This window comes from Heteronotia binoei, chromosome 8, assembly GCF_032191835.1.
Source record: "Heteronotia binoei isolate CCM8104 ecotype False Entrance Well chromosome 8, APGP_CSIRO_Hbin_v1, whole genome shotgun sequence".
Taxonomy (NCBI): domain Eukaryota; kingdom Metazoa; phylum Chordata; class Lepidosauria; order Squamata; family Gekkonidae; genus Heteronotia; species Heteronotia binoei.
In genome coordinates, this window is record NC_083230.1 from 111,504,019 (window position 1) to 111,530,264 (window position 26,246).

At 48.2% G+C, this 26,246-nt stretch overlaps 1 protein-coding gene across 2 annotated transcripts in view; it reads left to right on the plus strand.

Annotated features, from left to right (window-relative positions):
- Positions 1-11,011: 11,011 nt before the first annotated feature.
- The window catches only part of BCAT1 (branched chain amino acid transaminase 1), an 88,791-nt gene continuing 73,556 nt past the window's right edge, over positions 11,012-26,246 (plus strand). For both annotated transcript variants that reach the window (XM_060244606.1, XM_060244607.1), the window contains exon 1: positions 11,012-11,039. In XM_060244606.1, the coding sequence (XP_060100589.1) occupies positions 11,034-11,039 (6 nt within the window). In that variant the 5' untranslated portion in view covers positions 11,012-11,033. The remainder of the gene's footprint in view (positions 11,040-26,246) is intronic.

Below are 26,246 nucleotides of genomic sequence, written 5' to 3' on the forward strand. Positions count from 1 at the left end.
AAGGTGTGCTGTCCCTTTAAATGTGATGGCCAGAACTCCCTTTGGAGTTCAATTATGCTGGTCACAGCCTTGATCTTGGCTCCACCCCTAATGTCTCCTGGCTCTACCCCCAAAGTCTCCTGGCTCCACCCCCAAAGTCCCTAGATATTTCTTGAATTGGACTTGGCAACCCTACTGCCAAAAAATGGCTGCCTCAGGAGGTGGAGCCAGTCACAAAATGGCCACTGAGGCTTACTTTCAGTCACTCAGTGAAGATCCTTGTGCTGTGGTGGCAGCTACTGCCAAATGAACGTGTTTTTTAAAATCTCCACAGTCAATTACATCTCCAGTGGCCTATCAGAAGCCTTCCTGGGCAAAAGCCGCACACACTGGTGGGCACAAGGAAAGGTGTCGGGTTCCCTGAATTAGGGCATTTTAGACAAGCCATTCTCAGGGCTTTTTGGGTAGAAAAATCCCAGCAAAACTCATTTGCATATTAGGCCACACCCCTTGACATCACCATTGTTTTGCACATAGCTTTTTTGTAGAAAAAGACCAGCAGGAACTCATTGGCCTATTAAACCACACCCCCTGTTGCCAAGCCAGCCGGAACTGTGTTCTTGTGCGTTCCTGCTCCAAAAAGAAAAAAAGGGGGGGGGGGACCGCTTTTTTTGATACAGGAGTAATTGTCCCGACTTTACAGGTTTGTTGTAAGGTTTAAAGCAAGATAATGTGTTGGATCCAGTAGAAGTGTTCTCAGTCCCAGGTGGTGGAGTGGGTTTTTTGCCACACCTTCCTCAGGTACCTGACTGTTTGTTCCAAAACTCCTTGGGGGATAGGGACAGCCTCTCTCTCTTCCATACAAATACACACCACTGGATATGGTGGTACTACTTCAATGAAGTGAAATAAAGTAAAACTGCCTTTCCCCCTTCTTGCCTGCTGTAAACCTCAAATGGAGAAGAGAAGTATACACAACTCAGCCAAACCTGCCTCACAAGGTGCTTATGAGGATAAAACGGAGGAGAGAAGAATGATGTAAGGCCCTCTGGGTCAACATTGGGGAGAAATGCAAGTTCTATAGCAAATCAAATCAGGTTTGAACCCTCAGTCTGCCAGGGAAGCTTGACTGACCTTGGATCAGTCACACTCTCAGCCTCATCTACCTTAGGTTGCTCTGAAGACACAATGGAGACAGGGAGAATGGTGTAAACCTTCTGAGCAGAAATGGGGGGGGGGGTACAAATGAAGTAAGTATTCCACCCAGTCCTACTCATCACCCACTCCTGTTGTACATTTTGTGGGTCTCCTAGTCTGCAGAGAGGCTTCGCCAACTCCTGAAGTCTTCATCTGGATCCAACCTACTGTCCCTGGGGTCTCGCTCCATACTTGGGAGAGGAGGAAAAGTAGTAATAGTAGTAGTTGCCATCGTCGTCATCACCATCCAGGGAAATGCTGTCTTGTCACTGTGGGGTCAAGCAGCAATTTTTTCCAGGCTGGTTTGGCCAGGGATCCTAGAGTTTTTTTGCCATCTTCTGGGCATGGAACAGGGGTCTCTGGGGGTGCGTGGGTGGGGAGGTATTTGTGAATTTCCTGCATTGTGCCGGGTTGGACTAGATAACCCTGGAGGTCCTTTCCAACTCTATGACTCTAAGAGGAGGTGGAGGAGGATGAGGAAGAGTTGGTTTTTATACCCTGCCCTCCACCATTTGAAGGAGTGTCAAAGCGGCTTGCAACCTCCTTCCCTTCCTCTCCTCACAACAGACACCCTGTGAGGTAGGTGGCGCTGAGAGAGCTCTGAGAGAACTGTGACCCACCAAAGGTCACCCAGCAGCCTTCATGTAGAGGAGTGGGGAATCTAACCCAGTTCTCCGGATTAGAGTCTGCCACACTTAACCACTACACCAAACCGTCTCTCAAGCAGATAGCCATCAAACCATGGTTCCCTGTGCTGTCTTGGAAAGCTAGGCTGGTTATAAAAATGAAGAACAATAACTTCCATTGGGGTGTCTCAGCATCCAAAAAGGAACTATTCTACAAAAAGATGGTCAAAGGCAGGGGTGGAATTCTAGCAGGAGGTCCTTTGCATATTAGGCCACACACCCCTGATGTAGCCAATCCTCCAAGAGCTTACAAAAAAGAGCCTTGTAAGCTCTTGGAGGATTGGCTACATCAGGGGTGTGTGGCCTAATATGCAAAGGACCTCCTGTTAGAATTCACCCCTGGTCAAAGGGATGTGTTGGACGAGGATCTGGGAAACTCAGATTCTAATCCTAATTCTGCCTATGGAAGCTCGCTGGGAGACTTTGAGCCAGCAGCACGCTCTCAGCCTAACCTACCTCACAGGGTTGTTGTGAGGATAAAACAGAGAAGAGAACAGTGTAAGCCTGGGGCAGCAAAACTTGCTTAACTATGAGCCACATAGAATAAACATCAGATGTTTGAGAACCGCAAGACTGGAAGGAAGAAAAACAAATAGATAGGGAAGTGAAGGGGAGGTGGAAGGAAAGCAACTTTTAACATTAATTGCATTCTCCAAGCCACTAGCTGGCTTGGTTTGGAGAAGAGATTTAAAGAGACAAATGCCTTCTCCAAGCTGGCTGACAGGGTGTTGGGGGCTTTGAGAGTCACACAAGATGTGTGAAAGAGCCACATGTGGCTCCTGAGCCACAATTCAGCCACCCCAGATGTAAGCCACTTTGGGTCCCCACTGGGGAGAAAGGCTGGATATAAATGAAGTAAATAATTTTTAAAAAGATTAAAAGCAATGGTACACTTCAGAGTTTTGCAATTCAATCTGCCCAGGAGCAGGGCTTTTTATGTAGAAAAAGCCCAGCATGAACTAATTTGCCTATTAGGCCACACCCCCTGACATCACCATTGTTTCACATAGGTTTTTTTGTAGAAAAAGCCCAGCAGGAAATCATTTTAGGCCACACACCCCTGACACCATCATTGTTTCGTAAGGTTTTTTGTAGGAAAATCTCAGCAGGAACTAATTTGCATACTAGGCCACACCCCCTGACATCGCCATTGTTTCACGCAGGGTTTTTTTTTAAGAGGACCACCATTGTCTCACACAGGTTTTTTGTAGAAAAAGTCCAACAGGAAATCATTTGCATACAAGGCCGCACCCCCTGATGCCAAATCAGCCGGAGCTGTGTTCCTGTGCGCTCCTGCTTAAGAAAAAAAGAAAAAAGCCCTGCCCAGGAGTCTCTTTCCAACCTTATTGGGAATTCTAACTCTCCCCCTCCTCCCAACTATATCACACAAATAGCAATTTGGGAGAGGGGGGGATTTTGCAAATTAAGCTCCCGCCAACCCAGGTTGCTGGTGAGTTTTGTTCTCCAAAAAGCCCACACCGCTGCCCAGCCAATAGCTTCTATCAGCATCAGCAGCATTCACCGCTGGTTTATCATCTGAATGTTTCCACGGCAACGCACACTCTCGGCCTTCTGATCTGGCAAAGCCCTGCTTGTGTTTTCCAGCGTTGCTAAAGCTGGGGGGGTGGGCGGCATCGCTCGCCCTGACTTTGATGCACTCCAGGCAATAGAGGGCCACTGAATCAAAGCGAGACGCGACGCTTCCAAAGGCGACAGCGGCGGCTCAGGAGGAGAGAGAACCTGAAATGTGAACATGGTTGAATGGCGAACAATCTTGCCGCTGAACTTTAAAGCCGCCTCACAGGTTTGTCGTGAAGGCGTAACTTTGTAGACAGGAGGGCCTTATGGGGGGGGGGGTGGACAATGCTGTCAAGTCACAGCTGACGTACAGCACCCCCACAGGGGTATGTATTCAAGACGTTCAGAGGTGGTTGGCCATTGCCTCTGTGTCTCAGCTCTGGTATTCTTTGGAGGTCTCCCATCGAAATACTGGCTAAGGCTAACCCTGCTTAGCTTTCGAGATCTGATGAGATCAGACTATCAAGGTCAAGGCAGTAGGGCTTTGGGGATCCCTATTTGGATGGGAACGTTTTAAAATAAAGAGAGCTCTCCCAGAAGTTGCCCTTTCAAGGACAGCTCTGCGAGAGCTGTGGCAGACTCAAGGCCATTCCAGCAGGTGCAAGTAGAGGAGTGGGGAATCAAATCCCGTTCTCCCAGATAAAAGTCCACACTCTTAACTACCGTACCACACCAAACCGGCTCTATAGACTCTTCAGTACCTCCACCCCATCTTCCCTTTCACTGAAAGGGAAATGAGGAATGAATATTATGGCAGTTGTGACTGTTGGGACTGAAAGGGAAGATTGGGTGGGGCACCGCCCCTGTAGCCCCCTTCCTGTCTACGGCACTGTCTGCACGTGCCACCGGGAGGCTGGTCAGCCTAGTGCCCCTCTCACTTCTCCATAGGCTTACCAGTTCTGGGTTGGGAAAGACCTGGGGATTTTCGGGTTGGAGCCTGAGGAGGTGGGGTTTGGGGAGGGGAGGGCCTTCAATTGGGGTATCATGTCACAAAGTTCATCTTCCCGAGCAGCCGTTTTCTCCAGGGGAATTTATCTCTGTTGTCTAGAGATCAGCTGTAATGCTAGATGTCTGGGCCCCATCTGGTGGCTACTGAGCTGCACGCCTCTAAGTCTCTCTTTTCCATCTTCAACCACCACCACCACCCTTTGAAAATTCTTGAGGTATAGCTGTATCAGCCTATTGCAAGAGTAGCACCAGAGAAGCCTGGGGCACCTTTTGTAGATGAATCAACCAAAAAAACCCCTTCTTATTTCCTTCAGGGGTGTCAAACTCATCTGTTATGAGGGCCAAGCCGTGTTGGGCTGTGTGTACCTATTTTAAGGTTAGATAGCAAAGAAAAACTTTATAAAGGATACAGACAAACTTTACAAAGGACACAGGCAAACATAATTAAACACAATTAAAATACAGCATGCTTAAAACATTAGCACTCGGCCTTAAAGGTACTTTCTTTGTATCTCTCTCATGGGATCCAGGGAACTGGGGACCAGGAGGTGGAGAAGCTTCAGCCAATAGAAGGAAGAGAGGCTTGGCTCGGTAGCTCTGCTGTACAATTGAAAAAGCCTGGCAAAGCAAGCTCTTCTTCTCCCCTTCCTCCTCAAGGGAGGAGCCTCAGCCAATGGAGAAAATAGAGACTTTGTTCTGTAGCTCCTGTGCAATTGAGCAAGCCTGGCAAAACAAGCTGTTATGTAGAAGGAAGCAAGAGAGAGGGAGAAGGCAGCAGATGACAGCCAATTGCTCGGGGGTCTGATAGGAGCCCTCCAAGGTCCTGATTCAGCCCCCAGGCTACATGTTTGACACCCCTGATATAGAATGTCCACACCTTCCTTATGGGGGCCTCACCTTCAAAACAGTGACCGGGGCCTTTTCGGTGGTGGGACCTTCATTCTGGAGCTTGCTCCCCATTCCGGTGCTAAAACTATGCTGATTCAGGGGTCAATAAAGTTTTGTTTATACTGGCACATTTGGCTTATTCATCCCTCCCCCACCACCAGAAGTTGACTAGATGGTGGTTACACTCTGAAGAAGTGACTCTGTACTGTTATACTTAACTTTTGAAAGCTTTGGTTCCATGTGGTCCTGATGAAGACTGAGGAAAACCCCTGACACCCTGGAATAGGGAGCTGACTGCTTGGAATTCTGCCAAATATCTGCTACAAGGGATCTACAGACTTTATTGTACCAATTTGGGACTTGACCACACTTTGTGCAAAGTATCTATACCCTCTCTCTCTCTCTCTCTCTCTCTCTCTCTCTCGGCTTGGCTTCGCGAACGAAGATTTAAGAAGGGTGCAATAGTCCACGTTTGCTGCAGGCTCGCTGGTGGCTGACAAGACCAATGCGGGACAGGCAGGTCCGGCCACAGTGGCTGCAGGGAAAAGTCTGATTTGGGGTTGGTGCTGTAGCAGTGCGATTCTTCCTCAATCTCCTTTTGTCCTCAAGACCAGCTATGCGTGCGTTCTCAAAGGAAGAGACAGCCTGGTGGATGGTGTGCCTCCATGCTTTGCGATCTGAGGCTAGGTCAGACCACTGGTGATGGTTGATGCGACAGGTGCCAAGGGATTTCTTCAAGGAGTCCTTGTACCTCTTCTTTGGTGCCCCTCTATTTCGATGGCCGGTGGAGAGTTCGCCATACAGGGCAATCTTGGGAAGGCGGTGGTTTTCCATCCTAGAAATATGCCCTGCCCAGCGCAGCTGCGTCTTCAACAGCAGTGCCTCTATGCTGGTAACCTCCGCCCGCTTGAGGACTTCAGTGTTGGTCACAAAGTCACTCCAGTGGATGTTGAGGATGGTGCGAAGGCAGCGCTGATGAAAGCGCTCAAGGAGTCGCAGGTGATGACGGTATAAAACCCACGATTCGGAGCCGTAGATGAGGGTTGTCATCACAACCGCTTTGTAAACATTGATCTTTGTGCCTTTTTTCAGATGCTTGTTGCTCCACACTCTTTTGTGCAGTCGGCCAAATGCACGGTTTGCCTTTGCCAGCCTGTTGTCAATCTCCTTGTCGATCTTGGCATCTGAGGAGATGATGCACCCCAGGTAGCTGAACTGCTGGACTGTCTTCAGAACTGATTCACCCACAGTGATGCAGGGGGGGTGATAATCTTCCTGGGGTGCAGGCTGGTGGAGAACTTCTGTCTTCTTCAGACTAACTTCTAGGCCGAATAGCTTGGCAGCCTCTGCAAAGCAGGACGTCATATGCTGCAGAACTGATACCGAGTGGGAGACGAGTGCAGCATCATCAGCAAACAGTAGCTCTCGGATGAGTTTTTCCATTGTCTTGGAGTGTGCCTTTAGTCGCCTCAGGTTGAACAGGCTGCCATCGGTGCGATAGCGGATGTAGACACCATCGTCATCATCTAGATCTACTGTGGCTCTTTGAAGCATCATGCTAAAGAAGATTGTAAAGAGAGTTGGCGCGAGAACGCAGCCTTGCTTTACACCTGTGCCTATTGGGAAGGGCTCCGAGAGGTCGTTGCAGTGTCTGACTTGGCCTCGCTGGTCTTCGTGTAGCTGGATGATCATGCTGAGGAACCTTGGGGGACATCCTAAACGTTCCAAGATTTGCCACAGGCCTTTCCTGCTAACGGTATCGAAAGCTTTGGTAAGGTCGACAAAAGTCACATACAGAGCCTTGTTCTGTTCCCTACATTTCTCTTGGAGCTGCCTGAGAACAAATACCATGTCGGTGGTGCTCCTGTTAGCTCTGAAGCCGCACTGGCTCTCTGGGAGGAGTTCTTCTGCAATGGTGGGCACCAGTCTGTTCAGGAGTATTCTGGCAAGGATTTTGCCTGCGATGGAGAGCAGGGTTATCCCCCGGTAGTTGGAGCAGTCTGACTTTTCCCCTTTGTTCTTGTATAGGGTGATGATGATTGCATCACGGAAGTCCTGTGGTAATTTGCCTTGTTCCCAGCAGGTGACAAGTACTTTGTGAAGTGAGCTATGTAGTACTGTGCCCCCATGCTTCCAGATCTCTGGTGGAATTCCATCAACTCCCGCTGCCTTGCCACTTTTCAGTTGCTTGATGGCTTTAACAGTCTCTTCTAGGGTGGGGATCTCATCCAACTCTGTTTTCACCGGTTGAAGTGGGGTGAGGTGGATTGCTGAATCTTGAACTACGCGGTTGGCACTGAAGAGAACCTGAAAATACTCCGACCACCGGTTCAGTATGGATGCCTTGTCTGTGAGGAGCACTTGGCCGTCTGCACTATGCAAGGGACTCTGAGCCTGATATGATGGACCATATACTGCCTTCAGGGCTTCGTAGAACCCTCTTAAATCACCAGTGTCTGCACACAGCTGGGTTCTCTCTGCAAGCTTGGTCCACCACTCGTTCTGAATGTCTCGAAGCTTGCGCTGGAGGTTGCTACATGCAGCGCGAAAGGTTGCTTTTTTCCCAGGACAGGAGGGCTGAGCAAGATGTGCTTGGTAGGCAGATCTCTTTTTTGCCAGTAATTCTTGGATCTCTTGATTGTTCTCATCAAACCAGTCCTTGTTCTTCCTTGTGGAGAACCCGAAGACTTCTTCAGAGATCTGCAGGACGGTAGTTTTTAGGTGTTCCCAGAGTGCTTCTGGAGAAGGGTCTGTGGGGCAACTGGGGTCCTCAATTCTTGACTGGAGTTTTGCCTGGAAGGCAGCTTTAACTTCGGCTGACTGGAGGCTGCCAACCTGAAACTTCCTCCGAGGGATACCTCCTCTCCTGGGTGTGGGTTTAAAGTGAAGACGGAGATTGCAGCGTACAAGACGATGATCCGTATGACATTCTGCGCTGGGCATTACTCGGGTGTGTAAGACATCTCGAAGGTCTCTCTGGCGCACCAGAATGTAGTCGATAAGGTGCCAATGCTTGGACCGTGGGTGCATCCAGGTTGTCTTCAGACTGTTCTTCTGCTGGAAGATAGTGTTGGTGATGGTGAGCTGGTGCTCCATGCAGAATTCTAGTAGGAGGCGCCCGTTGTCATTGCAGTTGCCAATGCCGTGTTTGCCAAGTACTCCTTTCCAGGCTTCCGAGTCTTTACCTACTCTGGCATTGAAGTCGCCAAGGATGATCTATACCAGGGATGGCCAAACTGCAGCTCGGGAGCCACATGTGGCTCTATCACACATATTGTGCGGCTCTCAAAGCCCCCATTACCCATTGGACAGCTTGGAGAAGGCATTTGTCTCTTTAAATCACTTCTCCAAGCCAAGCCAGCCAGCAGTTTGAAGAATGCATTTAAACTTGCTTTCTTTCCACCTCTCCTTACCATCTATTTGCCTTCCTTCCTCCCTGTCTTGTGGCTCTCCAACATCTGGCATTCGTGTCTTGCAGCTCTCAAACCTCTGACGTTTATTCTATGTGGTTCTTATGTTAAGCAAGTTTGGCCACCCCGATCTATTAAGATGTTATTCTATACAACCTTTAGGTGGTGGCTGGAGATCTCCTGGGATAACAACTGATGTCCAGATGACAGAGAGATCGTTCCCCTGGAGAAAATGGCCACTTTGAAAGGTGGATTCGGTGGCATTATACCCTACTGAAGTCCTTCTTCTCAACGCACTCTGCCCCCCAAGACTCCACCCCCCAAATCTCCAGGAATTTCTCATACCAGTGTTCAATCCAGGTGGGCAGCCATGTTGGTCTGAAGCAGGAGTGGCCAAACTTGCTTAATGTAAGAGCCACATAGAATAAATGTCAGATGTCTGAGAGCCGCAAGGCATGAACACCAGATGTTTGAGAGCCACAAAACAGGAAGGGAGGGAGGGAGGAAGGAAGTACTGGAGGGAGGGAGGGAGGAAGGAAAATAGATGGGAGAGAGAGATGTGGAAAGAAAGCAACTTTAAATGCATTTTCCAAGCTGCTAGCTGGCTTCTCTTGGACAAGTGATTTAAAGAGACAAATGCCTTCTGCAAGCCAGCCAACAGGGGTGGAAGGGGCTTTGAGAGCCACACAAAATGTGAGAAAGATCCACATGTGGCTCCTGAGTCACAGTTTGGCCACTCCTGATCTGAAGCAATAGTAGGAGTCCAGTTACATTTTTAAGACCTACAAAGTTTTGTTCAGAAGGTAAGCTTTCATATGCATGCATACTTCTTCAGACAATGGAATGGGTTACATTCCATTGGATTCCAAGTTTGCCACTGGATTCTAACTTCGTACCACTTTGCATTCTTAACCACTGTCCACCAGCTATATGTAGCTCTGCTCATTTTACCCCATTCCATTCTGAATAAAACTTTGCTCATTGTAAAGATGCTTCTGGACTCCTACTTTGCTTCATACTAGAGTTGTTAACCCTAGGTGGGTTCTTCACAGTACCTGCAAAAGTTGAGTCAGAGGCTCAGCAGGTCTCCCCCCGTTCGTCCAGATTCTTCAACTCAACAGTGAAGGGACGGCAGGAAAGATATTTGCAAAAGCAAGGGAGGCTTGAAATCAGGGGTGTCAAACATGCGGCCCAGGGGCCAAATCAGGCCCCCGGAGGGCTCCTATCAGACCCCCGAGCAACTGGCTGTCATTTGCTTCCTTCTCCCTCTCTCTTGCTTCCTTCTGCATAACAGCTTGCTTTGCCAGGTTTGCTCAATCACATGAGGTAGAGAGCAAAAACTATTTTCTTCATTGGCTGAGGCTCCTCCCTTGGGGAGAAAGTGGGGAAGTCTGAGCTTGTTTTTCCAGACTCTCTCAATCACACAGCAGAGCTACTGAGCCAAGCCTCTCTTCATTCTATTGGCTGAGGCTCCTCCCCCTCCTGGTTCCCTGGGGAAGGAAGGAAAGTGCCAGAGCTTTCTTTGCCCAGTTCCCTGGATCCCATGGGAGAGATACAAAGAGCGCAATTTCAAGACCAACGGGTGCTAATGTTTTAAGCATGTTTAAAGTTTTCTTTATAAAATTCTTTATAAAATTTATATCTCTGCATCTAATCTTAAATAGGTACACACATGGCCTGGCCCAACACAACCCGGCCCAAGATGACATGGTCAATGCTCCCTTTAAGCTGTGGAGTCTTGTGAGCAAAAATTCTACTTTGTGAGCTACTGGCATTAAAGTTGTGCATAAATTAGCTTGTTCTGGGGCCATTTTTCCTGAGCTAAAGCAAAAATGCATGAGCTGGAAGCTAAAAAACTGTAAGCTAGCTCACACTAACTCAGCTTAGAGGGAACACTGGACATGGCCCGCCTCACAAGGTCTCATTTATGTCAGAGCCGGCCCTCATAACAAATAAGTTTGACACCTCCCTGCTCTAAATACCCCAAACGCAATCCCAGCGCCTTTGCAAACGGTGCGGGTGTTTTTGCTCCTTCGAGGCCGAGCAGCAGAAGTCGCTTCGCCTCCCCCTAGCGGCGCCCGCGGGGACTGCGGCTTCAGTGATGCAATCGGAGCGGGCAACGGAGCAGCCGCCGCTCGCCCGCCGCTAAGCAGCGCCTTTTCGCTCCGAGCTGAGTTGCAACGTGTCCCGTCGGCGGTCGCCCTCCCGGGGCAGCCCCTTCGGCTCCGGCGCGCTCCGTTTTTGCAGCCGGGGAGCGGAGATCCGTCGAAGGGGGGCTGCAGGCTTCATTTCTTGCCTTGCCTTTCTTTTTTTCGGGGGGGAAATCGAAGTGGATTTGGACGGCAAGATGAAGGTATCGGGGACTATGCAGAAATCCAGGCTTTTGGGGGGTGGGAGAGGAAAGGGATGCATGCGGAGCGGCCACGCTTGCAAAACTGGGGAAACGCATTCCTTCCCGGTTTCAACCCACGCCGACCTAACATCGCTTCTGCGTTGCTTTCGGAAAGGCTGGGCGACTGAATTGTTTCCAATGGAGATTTGCTATCCTGGAGTAGAATTCGGATGGAGCTAGCTTTGGAAATAAACAGGATCGAGAGGTGGGGTTGGGTGGAGGGAGCTAGACAGCGTTTCTGTTCCTCCTTTCCCGGAATCGTTTTATTCATGGCGGTTCTCTCGCTTTGGAAAGGATTTTATTTGTTGGAGAGAGAGAGAGACAAGCGATGGTGCGGGGTTGCAAGGGTTAAAAAGCGCCAAGCTAAAAAATGCATTTTTATTTTTGTGCGTTTCTGTCAAAGGCGCCCCCTGCCCGTTTATTGTATTGCAAACCTAAGTGCTGGAAGAAGAAATCGCAGCCGTGCAAACGTGGACCGTTAAATCGGGGGGAGACGCATGCCGATGCTGGCTTTCAAGAGCCCCCCAAGTTTATTTATAGATCTTCCGCCACTGCGAATCAATGGGCCTTGCTCCGAATTATCAGGTCAACAAGCATGCAGCGGGGCTGGGAATAAGGCGGGGTTGGAGTTAATGGAAGAGATGACTTCAGCCCCCCCTCCCCACTGACGTGAGATCTTGCCCCCACCCCCTTTCCCTTCTTTGGCAGCCCAGACTTTTTCTAATCTAACAGATGCTCTCTAGACGCTGTTTCCTTTGCACATTTCCTCTGCTGGCTGAGATGGCGGGGAAGGCAGTTCTCTCCCAGTGGCGGTTTGACACACACAGACCCCAAGCGGTGTGTGTGGTTTTGTGGAGGGGCACGCTTTCCCTCCCAGTGCAAAACGGTGCCCCCGGCAGGTCTCGCTTCTGCAAGCTGTTAGGAGCTTGCTGGCCCATTTGGAACCGAGGGGGATCCGGTTGCCAGTCGAAAGGTCACCGTGGACTCGCATGGCCGAACGATGCGTCACGGGTGCCTCTCTCTTCGCACCCCTGTCAAGACGGAGCATGGTGGTGGGTGCCAGAGAATGGCGAGCCTTAGGGAATGCCGGCAATGTTCCCTCTAAGCTGCAGAGTCTTGTGAGCAGAAATTCTACTTTATGAGCTACTGGAATTAAAGTGGTGAGCTGCTGCATAAATTAGTGTGCTCTGGGGCCATCCTTCCTGAGCGAAGGCAAAATTGTGTGAGCAGGAGGCTAAAAATCTGTGAGCTCGCTCACGCGAACTCTGCTTAGAGGGAACACTGGATGCCAGTATCCAGCTTGGGAACTGTGAATTGCCTGAAACTGCAGCTCATCTCCAGACTACAAAGATCAGTTCCCCCTGGAGAAAACGGATGCTCTGGGATGTGGACAGGATGGCATTGTGCCCACTGAGGGCCCTGGCGTCCCCAGGCTCCATCTCTCGATCTCCAGGAGTTCCCCAACCTGAAGCTGGGATCCCTCCCCCGTCCTCTGGCCAGTGGCCGAGGGGACCTGTTGACCCTAGTAAGTTGCCGTAAACCGGGGTGGCCAAACGTAAGAGCCACATAGAATAAACGTCAGATGTTTGAGAGCCAAAAGACAGGAACGTCAGATCATTGAGGGAAGGAAGGGGGAGAGGGGGGAAGAAAGCAACTTTAACTTGAAACACATTCTCTAGTCCATTGACAAATGCCTTCAAGCCGGGAGAGAGATGTGGAAAGAAAGCAACTTCAGATGCATTTTCCAAGCTGCTAGTTGCCTTGTCTTGGAGCAGTGGAACAGGCTTCCTCGGGAGGTGGTGGGTTCTCCTCCCTTGGAGGTTTTTAAACAGAGGCTTAGATGGCCATCTGACAGCGATGAAGATCCTGTGAATTTAGGGGGAAGTGTTTGTGAGTTTCCTGCACTGTGCAGGGGGTTGGACTAGATGACCCTAGAGGTCCCTTCCAACTCTGTGATTCTAAGTGATTTAAAGAGACAAATGCCTTCTCCAAGCCAGCTGACGGCGGAGGGGGCTTTGAGAGCCACACAGTCTGTGTGAAAGAGCCACAAGTGGCTCCTGTCCCGAGCTGCAGTTTGGCCGCTCATGTCGTAGACTCTACAGTTTTTGATGGGCCAATGGTCAGATTCAGTAGAAGGCAGTTTCGTGTGATAGCCAGTGTGCACCACAACACTCCAACAGGGGTGTTCAAACCAGCTTTGACTCCTGATGTTCCACAGGACTTGCATTTCCCCCCTCCCCCCAGATCTGTTGCTTCCCCCATCACAAGCAGCTACTTTTCACACATTGGTGACAAAGCTAAAATGTTTCCTGTTTTGCTTGGCTCTGAGACAGGGCAGTTGGAGGGGGGAAACCCAATAGTTTCATGTGCTAAAACAAATTTTGCATCTGACTGTTGTGCAAGACCTAGGAAGAAAGAACATAAGAGAAGCCATGTTGGATCAGGCCAGTGGCCCATCCAGTCCAACACTCTGTGTCACACAGTGGCCAAAAAAAAAGGAGGTTCACAAGTGGGACTAGAAACCCTTCCACTTTGCCCCCCCCTCCCAAGCACCAAGAAGACAGAGCATCACTGCCGCAGACAGTTCCAGTAATATGCTGTGGCTAATAGCCACTGATGGACCTCTGCTCCGTATTTTTATCCAAACCCCTCTTGAAGCTGGCTGTGCTTGTAGCCGCCACCATGTCCTGTGGCAGTGAGTTCCACATGTTAATCACCCTTTGGGTGAAGAAGTACTTCCTTTTATTAATTCTAACCCGACTGCTCAGCAATTTAATTGAATGCCCACAAGTTCTCGTATTGTGAGAAAGGGAGAAAAGTACTTATTTCTCTACCTTCTCCATCCCATGCATAATCTTGTAAACCTCTATCATGTCACCCCTCAGTCGACGTATCTCCAAGCTAAGGAGCCCCAAACGTTTTAACCTTTCTTCATAGGGAAAGTGTTCCAAACCTTTAATCATTCTAGTTGCCCTTTTCTGCACTTTTTCCTATGCTATAATATCAAATATAAAAGGCCAAAGGAAAGTTGCCAGCCCCAAATTTGGAAAGTTTAATGGACTGGGGCTCTGTCTGCTGGCCCAATAATGGGGGGGGGGGGCAGCCCCCGGCACTTGCCCTGAACAGTGGTGCACCAGAGCATGTTGTTTGGCTCGAGGGAGGAGCTGTGGCTCTGTGGAAAAGCCTCTGCTTGACACGCAGAAGGTCACAGGTTCAATCCCGAGCATCTCCAGTTGCTCAGGTAGGATCAGGTAGGAGGTGATGGGAAAGGCCTCTGCCTGAGACCCCGGAGAGCTGCTGCCAGTCTGAGTAGGCAGTTCTCCCTTTGATGGACCAAGGGTCTGATTCTGTATAAGTCAGCTTCATGTATGTTCATGTATACCGGGCCTGGTTCTAGGGTTGCCAACTCTGAGTTGGCCAATGTCTAGAGCAGGGGTGTCAAACATGCAATTTGGGGACTGAATCAGGCCCCTGGAGGGCTCCTATCAGGCCCCTGAGCAACTGGCTGTCATCTGCTTCCTTCTCCCTCTCTCTTGCTTCCTTCTGCATCACAGCTTGCTTTGCAAGGCTTGCTCAATTGCACAGGAGCTACAGAGCAAAACCTCTATTTTCTCCATTGGCTGAGACTATCTCAGTTGCACAGCAGAGCTACTGAGGCAAACCTCTCTTCCTTCTATTGGCTGAGGCTCCGCCCCCCACCCCCCTGGTTCCCTGAGGTATGGAAGGAAAGAGCCAGAGCTTTCTTTGCCCAGTTCCCTGGATCCCATGGGAGGAATACAAAGAAAGCATCTTTAAGACCAATGAGTGCTAACATTTTAAGCATGTTTAAGTTTTTAAGAGATATATATTTGTGTTTGTCTGTGTTCTTTATAAAGTATATCTCTGCTACCTAATCTTAAATAGGTACAGATGTTGCCCGGCCCAACATGGTCTCATTTATGTCAGATCTGGCCCTCCTAACAAATGAGTTCGACACCCCTGGTTAGAGCAGGGGTATCAAACTCATTTGTTAGGGGGGCTGAATCTGACATAATTGAGACCTTGTCGGGCCAGGCCATGCATGTCATAAAATGTAATGCCAGGTAGTGAAGTAAATTTTATAAAGGACACAAACACAATTAATGGTTTTTTAAAAAAACCCTTAAAATAAAACATGCTTGAAACAGTAGCGTTCTTGCAATATTTTGTTTATTTAACAGTCTCTGATAACTGACAATTTTTGCTCTGAGAAGCCGGTATAGGGAAGAGGTCTGGCTCAGTAGCTCTGTTGTGTGATTGGGAGAGCCTGGCAAAGCAAGCTCTCCCTTCCCTACTTCCTCTCCAAGGAAGAAGCTTAAGCCAATGGAGAAAATAGAGTCTTTGCTCTGTAGCTCCTGTGCGATTGAGCAAGCCTGGGAAAGCAAGCTGCGATGCAGAAGGAAGCAACAAAGAGGGAGAAAGAAGCAGATGACAGCCAGTTGCTGGAGGGCCTGATAGGACCCATCCGAGGGCCTGATCTGGCCCTTGGGCCACAGGTTTGATAACCCTGGTCTAGAGATTTGGGGGGCGGGGTGGAACCTAGGAAGGGTGGGGTTCAAGGAGGACAGGGACCTCAGTGGGGTAGAAAGCCGTAAAGTCCACCCTCCCAAAGCAGCCATTTCTTCCAGGAGAACTGATCTCTGTTGCCTGGAGATGAGCTGTGATCCTGGGCTATCTCCAGGCACCCCATTATTCCCTATGAAGATCAATTCCCATAGGGTATAATGGTGAATTGATCTGTGAGTATCTGGAGCTCTGGGGGACTGAGTTTTTGAGGTAGAGGCACCGAATTTTCAGCCTAGCATTCAGTGCCTCTCCCCAAAATACTCTCCAAGTTTCATAAGTTTGGACCAGGAGGTCCAATTCTATGAGCCCCCAAAGAAGGTGCCCCTATCCTTTATTATTTCCAGTGGAGGGAAGGCATTGAAAAGGTGTGCAGTCCCTTTAAATGTGATGGCCAGCTTGTCACAACCTTGCTCCTGGCTCCACCCCCAATGTCTCCTGGCTCCTCCCCCAAAGTTTCTTGGCTCCATCCCCAAAGTCTCCAGATGTTTCTTGAATTGGACTTGGCAACCCTATATCCCACTGAGATCCCTCCTTCCCAGGCTCCATCTCCCAAATCTCCAGGATTTTCCCATCCCAAAAATGGCTGTTCGATATTCAAGGCAGCCTTGAAACAGTGGTGCTGGGACTCGGCTTACTCACAGTGCATGGGGCAAAAAAAATCAGCCTTTGTGTCTCTCCCACCCCACCTCTGTTTCCCAGCATACTGCAGCTTCACAGGCAGATGTTCTTTTCTGATGCTCGGGCTGAAAAGGTTGCCTGCCTTTCCTCTGTAACCTTCAGAGGGTGGGAAAAGAAAGCAGGGTTGGGGGAAAGGAATGGCAGGCTCACGGGAGTGGAGGAGCTGGATATGAATCCAGTTACACCTTAGAGAGAAGAGGCCTGTGGTGCTATCTGTCAGCTGCAGTACTGCAGCTCAAACTCTGCTCACAACCTGAGTTCTATCCTGGCGGAAGCTGGGTTCAGGTAGCTGGCTCATAGTTGACTTAGCCTTCCATCCTTCTGAGGTCAGTAAAATGAGTACCCGGCTTGTTGGGGGTAAAGTGTAGATGACTGGGGAAAGCAATGGCAAACCACCCCGTAAAAAGTCTGCCATGAAAATGTTGTGAGAGCAACGTCACCCCAGAGTCGGAAACGACTGGTGCTTGCACAGGGGACTACCTTTACCTTTTTTACTATTTAGAAACCAGCAAGATTTTGAGGGATTGATCAAGGTAGCGTTTGTGTTTGTAGCGGCAGAAAAGAGCTAGTTTCCAGTAGCGCCTTAAAAACCAACAATATTTGTGGCAGGGCGTGAGTTTTCAAGAGTTATTGCTCACTTCTTTAGACACAGCTAGAATGTGTATCTACCCTCTGAGGGGGTCAAAATACAAAGGAACACTCAGTGTAAAGTTGTCTAAACAATGCTATTGCTGAGGAACACCGTCAAAAATTCTCTTCATAAAAAAAATTCTCTTCGTTAAACAAGTTCTATTTATGCAGATTATATAATCTTTAATAGAAAACTCTTATCAAGTAACGTGGCGTGGAGCTAGTAGCAAGAGCTCCGGCAACTGGGAAACACCCTTGGGCGTCTTAATCACTTTCGTGCAGATACACAAAGCAGTGCACAGTAAATCAGATCAGCACACAATTAAAGTTATTTCATATCTACCATGTCCTAGGACCCAGACATTTCAAAGAGAGCCAGTTGGTGTAGTGGTTAAGTGCGTGGACTCTTATTGGGAGAACCGGGTTTGATTCCCCACTCCTCCACTTGCAGCTGCTGGAATGGCCTTGGATCAGCCATAGCTCTTGCAAGAGTTGTCCTTGAAAGGGCAGCTGCTGTAAGAGCTCTCTCAGCCCCACCTACCTCACAGGGTGTCTGTTGTGGGGGCAGGGTGGTAAAGGAGATTGTGACCTCACTGAGATTCAGAGTATAGGGCCAAAAAAACCAGGTGCCATCAGGAGACCCACCAGTGGGACCAGGACACTAGAAGTCCTCCCACTGCTGCCCTCCAAGCACCAAGAATACAGAGCATCACTTGCCCCAGACAGAGTTTTCCATCTCTACAGGGGGTATCGAACCTGTGGCCCGAGGGCCAGATCAAGCCCTCAGATGGGTCCTATCAGTCCCTCGAGCAACTGGCTGTCATCTGCTTCTTTCTCCCTTTTTCTTGCTTTCTTCTGCATCACAGCTTGCTTTGCCAGACTTGCTCAATCACACAGGAGCTATGGAGAAAAGCCTCTATTTTTTCCATTGGCTGAGGTGTCTCCCTTGTAGAGGAAAGGAGAGCTTGCTTTGCCAGGGATAGCTTGCTTTGCCAGGCTCTCTCAGTCTCACAGCAGAGCTGAGTCAAGTCTCTTTTCCTTCTATTGGCTGAGACTCCTCAGAGCAAGAATTGTCAGTTATCAGAGACTGTTAAATAAACAAAATATTGCGAGAGTACTAATGTACTAATGTTTGAGCCCCGTGGCGCAGTGGTAAAGCTACAGTACTGCAGTCGGAGCCTTCTGCTTACGACCTGAGTTCGATCCCAGCGAAAGCTGGCTCAGGTAGCCAGCTCCAGGTTAACTCAGCCTTCCATTCTTCCAAGGTCGGTAAAATGAGTACCCAGCTTGCTGGAGGGAAAGTGTAGATGACTGGGGAAGGCAATGGCAAACCACCCCGTAAAAAGTCTGCTGTGAAAACGTTGTGAAAGCAACGTCACCCCAGAGTCGGAAATGACTGGTGCTTTCCTTTTTTCCCAGTGGAGGACTGGAAGCAGCTTACAGCAATGTTTTCGCTCCTTCCATTTTGTCCTCATAACAACCATTCTGTGAGGTAGGCTGGGCTGCAAAAGGCTATCTGGTCCAAGGTCACTCAATGAGCTTCTGTGGGAGGAGGAGGAAGAGGAAGAAGAGATTGGATTTATGTTGTTGTTCAGTCACACAGTCGAGTCCAACTCTTTGCGACCCCATGGACAAAGTCATGCCAGGCCCTCCTGTCTTCCACCATCCTCCGAAGTCTTCTCAAATTCATGTTTGTTACATCAGTAACACTGTCCAGCCATCTCATCTTTTGCCGTCCCCTTCTTCTTTTGCCTTCTGTCTTTCCTAGCATCAGGATCTTCTCCAGGGAGTGCTCTCTTCTCATTTGGTGGCCAAAGTATCTGAGCTTGCACAGGGGACTACCTTGACCTTTTTACTAATGTTTCAAGCATGTTTTAAGTTTTTAAAAAATCTTTCTGTTTGTGTCCGTTATAAAATTTACTTAACTACCTGGCATTACATTTTATGACACGCATGGCCTGACTCGACAAGGTATCACATGTCAGATCCGGCTCTCCTAACAAATGAGTTTGACACCCCTGCTCTATTGAAACTGATTTCCATAGGGTCTAATGGAGAATTGATCCATGGGTATCTGGGGCTCTATAGGGGCTGTTTTTTGAGAAAGAGGCACCAAAATTCCAGCATAACATCCAGTGCCTCTCCTTAAAACACCCTCCAAGTTTCAAAACGATTGGGCCAGGGGGTCCAATTCTATGAGCCCCCAAAGAAGGTGCCCCTATCCTCCAGTATTTCCAAATGGAGGGAAGGCATTTAAAAGGTGCACGGTCCCTTTAATTGTGATGGCCAGAACTCCCTTTGGCGTTCAGTTGTGCTTGTCACACCCTTGCTCTGCCCCCAAAGTCTCCTGGCTCCACCCCCAAAGTCCCCAGATATTTCTTGAGTTGGACTTGGCAACCTTAGCAGGTGTACTTGGAAAGCAGAGATGCCGTTGAGGGGGCGAAACAATTGAACTTAATGGGATACTGTCGTTAGAGTCAAGAATGTCTCTGAGAGAGGTGAGTCAGTTCGGTCATATCCAGCCGGAGCAGGCCGGGGACTGAGTCTGTGGGAGAATTAATAGCTGTTTGTAGTGGCTATACCAACCTAGCTATCAAAATCAACCAGTTTTTACCAACAGTTTTCAGGTCCAATGAAGCAAGTTTGGTTGGTCAGAATGTCCAGGCGTTCGGCAAGAGGGCAAGGCAGTTGAGAGAAATCGCATGACAGTTTAAAGGAGCTTATTTAAATTCATTTATTCCAGGGCTTTTTTTGTAGCAGGAACTCCTTTGCATATTAGGCCACACACCCCTTAAGTAGCCAATCCTCCAAGAGCTTACAGTAGACCCTGTTCTAGAAGCCCTGTAAGCTCTTGGAGGATTGGCTACATCAGGGGTGTGTGGCCTAATATGCAAAGGAGTTCCTGCTACAAAAAAAGCCCTGATTTATTCTGTGCCTTTCTCCCCGGGGGATGGGGACCCAAAGCAACTCACATCCTTCTCCTCTCCTCCATTTTTATCCTCACAACAACTCTGTGAGGTAGGTTAGGCAGGTCCATGGTTACCCTGCAATCTTCCATGGCACATGTGGAGATTCGAACCTGGGTCTTTCAGACCCTAGTCTGACACTCTTAACCCCTACACCGCACACCATAGCTGTTTGTCCTGAAATGTCACTGCTTCTTGAACGCTACCCTTCCAAGCAGAGTTAACACCCTTCTAAGCTCATTCACTTTAATGGATTTTGAAGGACGTGACTTCGTTGGGATGGTACTGAAAATGTCTTTGTAGAGTCTCCTCTTCAAGAGAAAAGCCCATCACGGGTGTGTGTGTGTGTGTGTGGAAATTGTTTCTTTTTTTAACAAAAGTTTCTGACATTCTGGCTTGTTTGCTCTGATTCTGGGGGATCTAGTGGTGTGTAAACATGAGCGTTCAGCTATAATGCAGATTACATCTTTATCATATCACTGTTGGGATGAATGGATTTAAAGGGATGCAAAACGACTTATGAATATGTTTCTCATGAGCTTGAGGGTCAGCTGGCATTAGAATTTTTAATGCTTTCTATTGGCTTATAAACCACTCATTTTGTACTCAGGCTTACGTATGCATTGCTATGAAAAGATGAAACAAGACCAGGGCTTTTTTTGTAGCAGGAACTCCTTTGCATAGTAGGCCACCCACCCCCTGATGTAGCCAATCCTCCAAGAGCTTACCGGGGTCTTATTACAGGGCCTACTGTAAGCTCCAGGAGGATTGACTACATCAGCGGGGTGTGTGGCCTAATATGCAAAGGAGTTCCTGCTACAAAAAAAGCCCCTGAACAAGACTAAGAAGATGTCTGGGCAGGGCCTGTGGCTCAGGGGTAGAACGTCTGTTTGGTATGCAGAAGGTTCCAGGTTCAGTTCTCGGCATTTCTACTGAAAAGGGCCAGGCTTTTAGTGATCTGAAAGATCTCTGCCTGACTGGAGAGTCGTTGTCTGTCTGAGCAGACAATACTTCCCTTGATGGGCCGGTGATCTGATTCAGTCTTAAGTCAGCTTCATGTGCACTCATGTACTAGTTATTTTCTAAGGATGCTTCCAAATGGAGGTGGGACAGCAAAGGTGTTGATACAAAGCACCTAAAATCCTGCAAGCTTGTCAGGGGTGTCAAACATGTGGCCTGGGGGCCAAATCAGGCCCCCCGGAGGGCTCCTGTCAGGCCCCCCAGCAACTGGCTATCATCTGCTTCTTTCTGCCTCTCTCTTGCTTCCTTCTGCATCACAGCTTGCTTTGCCAGACTTGCTCAATCACACAGGAGCTACAGAGCAAAACCACTGTTTTCTCCATTGGCTGAGGCTCCTCCCTTGGGGGGGAAGGAGAAGGAGAGCTTTGCCAGGCTCTCTCAGTCACACAGCAGAGCTTCTGAGCCAAGCCTCTCTTCCTTCTATTGGCTGAGGCTCCTCTTCTTCCTGATCTGCTGGGGAAGGAAGGCAGAGCTTCCTTTGACTAATTCCCTGGATCCCATAGGAGAGATACAAATAAAGCACCTTAAAGATCAATGAGCGCTAATTTTTTATAAGCATGTTTTTTAAAAAAAATCTTTAATTTTGTTTGTCTGTGTTCTTTATAAAGTTTATATCTCTGCTACCTGGCATTACATTTTATGACACGCCTGGCCCGACCCGACAAGGACTCATTTACATCAGATCCAGCCCTCATAACAAATGAGTTCAACACATAACACCCCTGGTATATACCATTTCCCACCCCTCTGTGAATGTATATAAGAACAGTTGTTATCCAGTATAGCTAAATAGAACCTTCATGAACAGAAACAGTATACCTCTGGTCACCCTAAACAGGGACAACAAAGGGGAGCTGTGGTCTTTGTGCCCTGCTAAGGGCATCTTGGTATCTTAGAAAGAGAAAGGTAGTCTCGATGAACCTGATCTGTGAAGGATGCTTTGACATTCTTAACTACCCAGAGGAGAATTGTTTAGAAAGTTATTGAGTTCCGGGAATGCTGTGTTCATACTGGGGCATGTGAAACTGTTAGTCAAGGCAGGCTGGCATGACATCACTCTAGTTATGCATCTAGCTAATTGTTACCTCAGGCGTTTGGAGGCCGTGACCGCTGGCGGCCTTCAACAAATGCAACTGAATGATCAGCGTACCCGAAGATCAACGGATCATTGTGTACTGTTGTTGGCGGCACTAGCTTCTGCCCAGGGAGGGGCTGGAGGGTGTGGTTCTGGAACGCAAATGGGATGCAAGCAGATGCCAGTCGGAGATTATTGGGCACAGCCTGTACAAAACAGGACGCTTGCGAGTGTCGTCTAAACAAGCGACATTATAACTGATTTAGTAACTGATTTAGTTAGGAATTGATTTTGTAAAATAGTCTGCTGGCTGGGCATAGGAGTTGCCAAGTCTGTGGTTGAGATCTTGTTTCATTCACGTTCTTGCTAAGTTATTACATATTTTGGTATTAAAACTTGTATTTTCTGCCTTTCCTCGTGGTTCAAGGAAACTTATGATAGTAATTAAAAAAACATGTTCAGTCTTTAGTTGAAAGGGACTGTAGGTGAGTTTTATTGTTGTTCACTCGTACAGTTGATTCTGACTCGTTGCGACTCCAGGGACCAGCTGTTTCCCCTCCAGACTTACTTTGCAGTTTATTAAAAAAAAAAAGATTTATATTCTCCACTTTCTGCTTTGCCTTGTTGGAGTTACGGAGGTAACAAATCAAGCGTAGAGCAGTTTGGTTGCACTAAAATAGGGGTCAGCAACCTTTTATAATTCAAGAGCCACACTATATCAAAATTCAGATCAAGAGACCAGCAAAACTGCAAGTCTAAGATGTTCCGTTTGCATGTCTGAAACAATGCATCAGAACACAACAGATAACTGATAGGTTTCTGAAGCCCAAACAGGATTGCAGGTTCTTTTGTAGGAAGCGACACACATATGGTCTCGCAATAAATAATATACCCAGCAATGCCCTGTACAGTTGTTTTAGTGGACTGGCATAAATCTGTTCACACCTGGAATTCTGGCTACCCCTATCATTTCCTTTTCTGTAAAGCAGGGAACTCCAGCCTTTTTGAAACCTGTGGGCACCTTTGGAATTCGGACACAGAGTGGTAAGTGCAGCCCCAAAATGGCTGCCCTTACCAAGGCTCTTTTTTTGTAGCAGGAACTCCTTTGCATATTAGGCCACACACCCCTGATGCAGCCTTACAGGACTCTTCTTACAGGACCTGCTGTAATCTCCAGGAGGATTGGCTATATCAGAGGGGTGTGGCCTAACATGCAAAGGAGTTCCCACTACCAACCCCCCCCCCCCCAGCTCTAATATACCTTACTTGCTTTTCAGTCGCACAATGAATATCCTTGTGCTGAGCTGGCAGCTTTTGCCAAAGCAATGTTTTTAAATGTCTGCCCAGTCAATCAAGTCATTAATGGCCAGTCAGAAGGCTTGCTGGGCAAAAGCCCCACCCCCTTTCTAAAAACACTTGGCGGGCACCTGGAAAGGTGTCCATAGGTGCCCACGGGCATCGCATTGGGAACCCCTGCTATAAAGCATCTCTGAGAAGCCCTTATTCCCTTAAAAGCCATTGGCTGCCCTTCTCTTCACTGGCTATTCCAGCATCCTACCTACCCCTCCACAGGATTGCCAAGTCCAATTCAAGAAATATCTGAAGACTCTGGGGGTGGAGCCAGGAGATTTTGGAGGTGGAGCCAGGAGCAAGGTTGTGACAAACATAATCCGACTCCAAAGGGAGTTCTGGCCATCGCATTTAAAGGGACTGCACACCTTTTAAATGCCTTTCTTCCATTGGAAATAATGAAGGATAGGGGCACCTTCTTTGGGGGCTCATAGAATTGAACCCCCTGGTCCAATCCATTTTGAAAATTGGAGGGTATTTTGGAGAGAGGCACTGGATGCTATGCTGCAAATTTGGAGCCTCTGTCTCAAAAAACAGCTCCCCGAGAGCCACAGATACTTATGGATCAATTATCCATTATACCCTATAGGAATTGGTCTCCATAGGGAATAATAGAGCACCCAGCGGACATTTCCCTCCCCCCCCACTTTCTGATGACCCTGAAGCGGGGGGTGGGTCTCCAAAGCAGGGGATCCCCTGCCCGCACCTGGAGATTGGCACCCTTACCCCTCCAATAGACCTTAACTTAAAGATTTTGTTTTCTTTTTTTGAGAAGCCATATCTTATTCCATCCTGAGCCACATTTGGCTCTAGAGCCGGAGGTAGCAGCACTCTGGGTAAACTTGGTATCCGCTCCCATACAGAACTCTGAAATAGCAAACCGATATGCTCCTGGTTCAAAAAATCCCTCTCAGAATTGGAGACTGAACACTGTGAATAAAGCTTTGCTTTCGAATGAACCCCGCTTGCCCCGGAGAAGGAGGAGACTTTTGATAAAAGGGCTGTTTGGGATTGGGAATTCTCTGGACAGTTTGGGGTGCAGTGCATTGTGGGAGTGGGGTGGTCTGTGGGGGCGGGGAGTGGGGAATTGGCGAAAGTTGCCCCTTCTCTGAGCAGAAATGCCCATGTGCCTGTTCAGTGAGAGACAGTTTGGCGTAGTGGTTAAGTGTGTGGACTCTTATCTGGGAGAACCGGGTTTGATTCCCCACTCCTCCACTTGCAGCTGCTGGAATGGCCTTGGGTCAGCCATAGCTCTGGGAAAGGTTGTCCTTGAAAGGGCAGCTTCTGTGAGAGCTCTCTCAGCCCCACCCACCTCACAGGGGGTCTGTTGTGGGGGATGAAGGTAAAGGAGATTGTAAACTGCTCTGAGACTCTGAGATTCAGTGTATAGGGCGGGGTAAAAATCCAACAACAACAACAACCTCCTTCTTCTTCTTCTGAGACATGAATGCATGAAGCTGCTTTATTTTGAATCAGACTTTTTGGTCCATCATGGTCAGTATTGTCTACCCAGACTGGCAGCGGCTCTCCAGGGTCTCATGCAGAGGTCTTTCACATCACCTATGCCCTAATCCTTTTAACTGGAAGTGCTGGGGATCGGACGCATCATCTTCTGTGTGCCGGGCAGATGTTCTGCCCCTTAGTTTTGGCCCCTCGCTCTGGATCTAGTTCTCAGTGAACATCAACAAGTTGTTAAAACCAACTGGTTAAGACCGTATGAATCAGACTGTTCTGCCCGATAATAATATTTAGCTTTGTTGTTAAACAAAGCTTTGTTTAGCTTTGTTTCATCAAGTCACAGCTGACTTGCGGCGAGTCTGCTGGGTTTTCAAGGCAAGAGACCGTTTAGAGCAGTGTTCCTGCTAAGCTGCAGAGTCTTGTGAGCAAAAATTCTACTTTGTGAGCTACTGGCATTAAAGTTGTGAGCTACTGCATAAATGATTGTGCTCTGGGGCCATTTTTCCTGAGCTGAGGCAAAAATGTGTGAGCTGGAGGCTGGAAATCTGTGAGCTAGATCACGTTAACTCAGTTTAGAGGGGACACTGGTTCAGAGGTGGTTTGCTATTGCCTGCCCTCTGTATCATGATCCTTGGAGGTCTCCTATCCGGGCCTTATTTTGGGCAGGAGCTGCGCTCGGCAACCTCTAAATTTTATTGTACTCTTTCTTTCTTGCCCCCCTTCCAAAAACCCCCTTGCTTCTGGGCTTGTTCAAACCCCTTGTGAGAATTCTGCCGAACTCTAAGATTTTACAAACTTTCTAGTATTTTCCATCTCAAAAAAAATGGGAAAATAACCCAAACATATAAAGCAGACAGACGGAAATCTTCATCATTCCACTGTGGCCGCATAGGAGAAAGTCATTTAAAAAGTATGATGGGAGCAAGGTTTTGCTGACAATTCTAATTCAAGAAGCATTTTAAGGTAGATGCTGAGCTGATATAATTCAGTACACCTTCTGGTGATGTTGGATGTGTGACAAATGCAAATGAGTTGTGCTAATGAGCTCCAGCACCTTTTTTCCTACAAAATGACCCCTGTCCCATCCAAATACTAGTCAGGGCTGACTTTGCTAAGCTTCTGAGATTTGGTGAGATTGGGTTAGCCTGGGCTATCCAGAAAGCAGTTTTTATTATTATCTGCATAGTGTTTTCTTTCCTTTTCTTCCTTATGGTTGCCTTTTCCATCTTTGTAAATCCAATATACCTTTTTTCTTTTTCTTTTTTTTTAACAAGGATGAGTGAATCCTGTATTTCTTTGGAATTAATTGCTTCATCTAATAATGTCTCCATTAAGAAATCCTGTATTTCTTTGGAATTAATTGCTTCATCTAATAATGTCTCCATTAAGAAACCAGGTTATTAAGTT